The 4,678-nt window shown below is 37.6% G+C and overlaps 1 protein-coding gene across 1 annotated transcript; it reads left to right on the top strand.

Moving 5' to 3' along the window:
- The first annotated feature begins 696 nt into the window (after positions 1 to 696).
- Positions 697 to 4,276, top strand: LOC108995557 (cytochrome P450 734A1-like). Its single transcript, XM_035691328.1, has 4 exons — positions 697 to 1,322; positions 1,855 to 2,099; positions 2,688 to 3,054; positions 3,571 to 4,276. Exons 1-4 carry the CDS (start codon positions 834 to 836, stop codon positions 3,988 to 3,990), a joined length of 1,521 nt encoding a protein of 506 aa, XP_035547221.1. The 5' UTR covers positions 697 to 833; the 3' UTR covers positions 3,991 to 4,276.
- Positions 4,277 to 4,678: the final 402 nt, after the last annotated feature.

Here is a 4,678-nt window from a genome sequence, read left to right as displayed (position 1 = left end):
TGGCGATGTGCGGTGGTTCGGTGGTAAAAATCTCTGTTTTGAGAAAGAAAAACAGAGGTGGTGGTGCTGCCGACGCTTAGGCTGGGCAGTGGCTTTCGGTGGTCGTCTGAGGGAGGAGCAGCGACGATGGCTGGCTTGGCTTCGGGGTGGTGACGGTTGGTGGAGGTTGGTGCGGCAGCTGGGTGAGCAGCGGCTGGCAGTGACTGTCACACGGTGAAGTGTATTGAGCGTGGGTGAACTGCTTCGCGTAGAGAGAAGGAGACGAGCGTAAGAAAGAGAGAGAGCACGGTGATTCGGTGATGCAGTGGCTTTGTCGTTGGGTTGGCGAATGAGGGAGGAGCATGCGGTTGGTTGCTGGACAGGGAGAATGGAAGTCGGCAAGCGTGTAGTGGAGGGATCATCTCCATATATATGCGTGAGCAGACTAGCGGTTTCGAGGTTGACGTTTTGGAAGGTATAGTATCAGTGAGAGAAAAAATGGGGAGATGATGGCGAAGAGAGTAAGAAGCCGAAAACTGAAAGTAAGAAGAACTAACATACCTAAACGACGCGGTTTGGCACCTCTGTTGGTATGGGTATTACAAGTCTTACCTGCTTTCACCTTTTTAATATCAGTCAATCTCTTTTTAGTTTATCTTTCTTGTCTTTTTGTGTTCGTAATTCATTTTATATCCAATACCTAATGCATAAAAAAGCACGGTAATTGTCCATTATTGGATGTTGGATGGTGATGCACCCTTATCATCACCGATCTGTTTCAGCACTACCATTCCTGATCAAGAAAAACACTCGTCTCTCTCTCTCTCTCTCTCTCTAATCAAGCTCCCAAAAAAATGAACCTGCTTCTGCTCCTGATCGTGATGACGATCTTCTTCCTCCTCTTGAAACTCCTGCACTCAGTTTTATGGTTGCCGTGGAGAATCCAAGACCATTTCCGCAGGCAAGGCATAGGAGGTCCTCCTTACCGTCCTGTTGTTGGAAACACACTGGAGATTCGGCGGATGTATGCCGAAGCTCAGTCGAAGGCCATGTCTTGGGACGACCACGACATCCTTCACCGGCTAACTCCATACCATTCCGAGTGGTCGGCTGTGTATGGGAGGACGTTTCTGTATTGGTTCGGGTCTAAGCCCAGGCTGGCTATCACCGATCCTGACTTGATAAAGGAGGTCCTCATGAACACCAGTGGATCATTTGAGAAGATTGATTTTGCCCCTCGGATTAAGATGTTCTTTGGACAAGGAATACTTTTATTGAAGGGTGAGAGATGGAGCCTTCACAGAAGAATCGCAAACCAAGCTTTTAAGATGGAGAAAGTTAAGGTAATTTTTCAATACCAATACTAGTATACTTCGTATTCGTTTTCATTTCATCTTTTTTTTTTTTTTTCAACCGAAACTGTAGAGAGTTAAGTAATTTATGCTTTCTATTTTCATTTAATGTTAGAGTTCCCAGAAAAACTATACAAAAATTATATCACCTTATCTCATTTTATTTAATTCTATAATTATAATTTTTTTAAATTCTCACGCAAAATATAATAAATAATTTAACTGTTTTAAATTTCAAAACAATAATAATTTTAAAAATTAAGATTATAATAATATTTTATTCAACTCATCTAAAACCATATCATCTTACTATTTAAACGAGCCGTCATTCAATCTAATCCTAGTTATAACAAGAAATAAATGATACATCTATAAATAGATTTTATAAAAATTAATCTATAAATTGACGTGATTTTATGTAATATGTCATATATATTTTATAATAAAAATAGTTTTTTAAGTACAACTCAAATTTTGTTAGTTTAATTTTGTACGCAATGATGCCACAATGGTAATATTGCAGGGTTGGGTGCCAGAGATTGTGGCTAGTACTAGACAGATGCTCCAAAAGTGGGAAGAAGAGAGAGGAGGAAGAGACGAATTCGAGATGGAAGTGCATAAAGAATTTCATAACCTTTCAGCGGACATAATATCTAGAACTGCATTTGGAAGTAGCTTTGAGGAGGGGAAGAGGATCTTCATGTTACAAGAGCAGCAACTGCGCATTGTCTCCCCAGCTTTCAGAACTGTCTACCTTCCTGGTTTCAGGTGATTAAGTATATATTTATTATTCTCATCATGGGTTACCTCACTATTCTGAGCTTTCCAAAAAAGTCGGCACAAGACATAATTAGAACCGGACTACTTGTACCCAAATCCTCTAGCTTTTATTTGCCTTGGTATTATTCCCTATTCGATGAGAATGGTGGTCTCTCCATGTGAAAAATTTATGAGTCTAACTCATCTCATGAAACCGATTCTTCAAGAGATGATTGTTTATTTCTTATAAATATGCCCAAGACCTTATCTACAAATAATATGAGATTATTTCTCAACACCATGTACTCCCGGAGGACTATACTATTATGAAAGTCTAGTAATTCTGACAAATGAGTTTTTTCTATATTATATGGACTATTTGCCTTCAATGAACAAAGAACAATAAGGTTCTTTATCTTGAATCTCCAATCACACTAATTGATACGACATATTTTAAGTGACCTAATAAGTCTACAATTTAAGTATAAAACTACTTAAAATCTGATATATGAGTTGGCTGTTGGACTTGTAAGGATGATGAAAGTCACGATGAAAAACATCAATACTTGTGAATGAATGATATATGTACATTTGTAGGTTTTTGCCCACTAAGAATAATAGAGAGGGGTGGAGGCTTGAGAAGGAATCACGAGAATCCATTCAGACGCTGATAGAGAACAATAAAAGAAAGGGGGGAGAAAGTTCAGAAAATTTACTTTGTCTCTTGCTATCTTCTCACAAGAATCACGATGGTACGGAAGAGAAATTAGAGGCGACAGAAATTATAGATGGATGTAAGAATTTCTACTTTGCAGGAAAGGAAACAAGTGCTAATCTTTTGACTTGGGCACTCGTCCTTCTAGCATCACATCAAGAATGGCAAAGTAAGGCACGGGAAGAAGTCTTCAAGGTTTTTGGAGATAATCTACATCCCACAACTGAGAATTTGAACGACCTTAAGACAGTGAGTTCAATATTCCTCACTTAATTTCCTGCCCATTGTTGTAGCATCGACAAGCTTTCATTTCATTATTAAACATTTTAAAGTTGATGAACATATTGATAACACTATTTTGCATCTTCAATTACAATTTACACTATTTCTTGCCCATTGTTCTAGACACCGCACTACAACATTAACTATATATATATATATATATATTGAGATTCACATACTATGTTGATTTCTATGTAAACCGAAGAACATGTTTGAACGAATAATTACAGAGAATCTTAGTATACGACAATTTTCCTAGATCCTTATTTATTCATGATTATGCATTAACCACCCATGCACCAAAATATGACTAAGATACTACTAACAATGACCTAGAACTAGTAGTTGTAAGCTAGACATTATACATTATTACTTGTTTCATGATTAGGCATATTTTCATCACTCGAATAATTTAGCATTAAATGGATGGCAAACTAATCTCAACCATGAAATAGTGTGAATGACTTCTTGTTTTCTCAACAGGTGAGTATGATACTGAATGAAGCACTTCGCCTCTACCCTGTGGCTGCAATCTTGTTTCGGCAAACAACCAAACGAGTTAAGCTAGGGAAACTCGACATTCCAACACGAACACAACTCTGTTTGCACATGACAGCTGTGCATCATGACACTGAAATATGGGGAAAAGATGCACATAAATTCAATCCATTGAATTTTTCAGAGTGTCGAAAGCATTTAGCCCCGTATTTTCCATTTGGGTTAGGACCCAGAATCTGTGCAGGTCAGAATCTAGCCCTGGTTGAGACAAAGGTGGCATTGGCTATGATCGTCCGACAATATTCTTTTACCATGTCACCAACTTATGTTCATGCGCCAATGATGTTGATGACCCTACAACCTCAACATGGTGCACAAGTCCTGTTTAGGAGGATTAGTGCCTGAAACTTGCAGCCTCAACATGGAGTAGCACAACTCTCGTTTTGGAGGATAATTGCCTAAAGGTTGCAGCCTCTTTGCACGCATGCTACAACGCATGTTCATGACTCAATTTGGAAATGTTTGTGTACGTGTTTGTTTTTTATTTCCTCAAATATTGTTTGTTCCTTTATGAGGTTGGATGTTATGTGTTGAAAATAATTGGATATTTCTAAATAGTTGTGAAAATTTTTGGAGATAGCTCTTTTACACAAGGTGGCCCTGATCCTATTGCCAACAATGGGGGTGGCTTCGTGATGGACGGAGATCATCTTTCAATAAAATTTTTTGTGTTATAATTTTTGTGGAAAATAACACGAGTCAATACAAATTTTGAAGAAAGCTAGTAAATACAATCTTTGCAGACTTTCACAACCTAATACAATTTAAGTTGGAAAATGCTATTAATATTTACAATTGTACTTACATAATAACCTTACGTGCTAATGTGTCAACTATTGGGAATTGTGAGAATTTTAAAATTCTAAATTTCAAATTGAAAATAAAAAAGAAAATACTGATAAAATTGAGATGCCAGTCTGTACTTATAACAATGTGTAAAATTATGCATACATGTAGCACTACTCATTTGAGTTCTTTGAAATTTCACTTAATGAAACGTCTATGCATTAAAACCAAGCCTCATGGTGTTGCT

This window comes from Juglans regia, chromosome 6 (assembly GCF_001411555.2).
Source record: "Juglans regia cultivar Chandler chromosome 6, Walnut 2.0, whole genome shotgun sequence".
Classification (NCBI taxonomy): domain Eukaryota; kingdom Viridiplantae; phylum Streptophyta; class Magnoliopsida; order Fagales; family Juglandaceae; genus Juglans; species Juglans regia.
The sequence above is the reverse complement of the archived record's forward strand: the minus strand, read 5'-3'. Positions and strand labels throughout refer to the sequence as shown.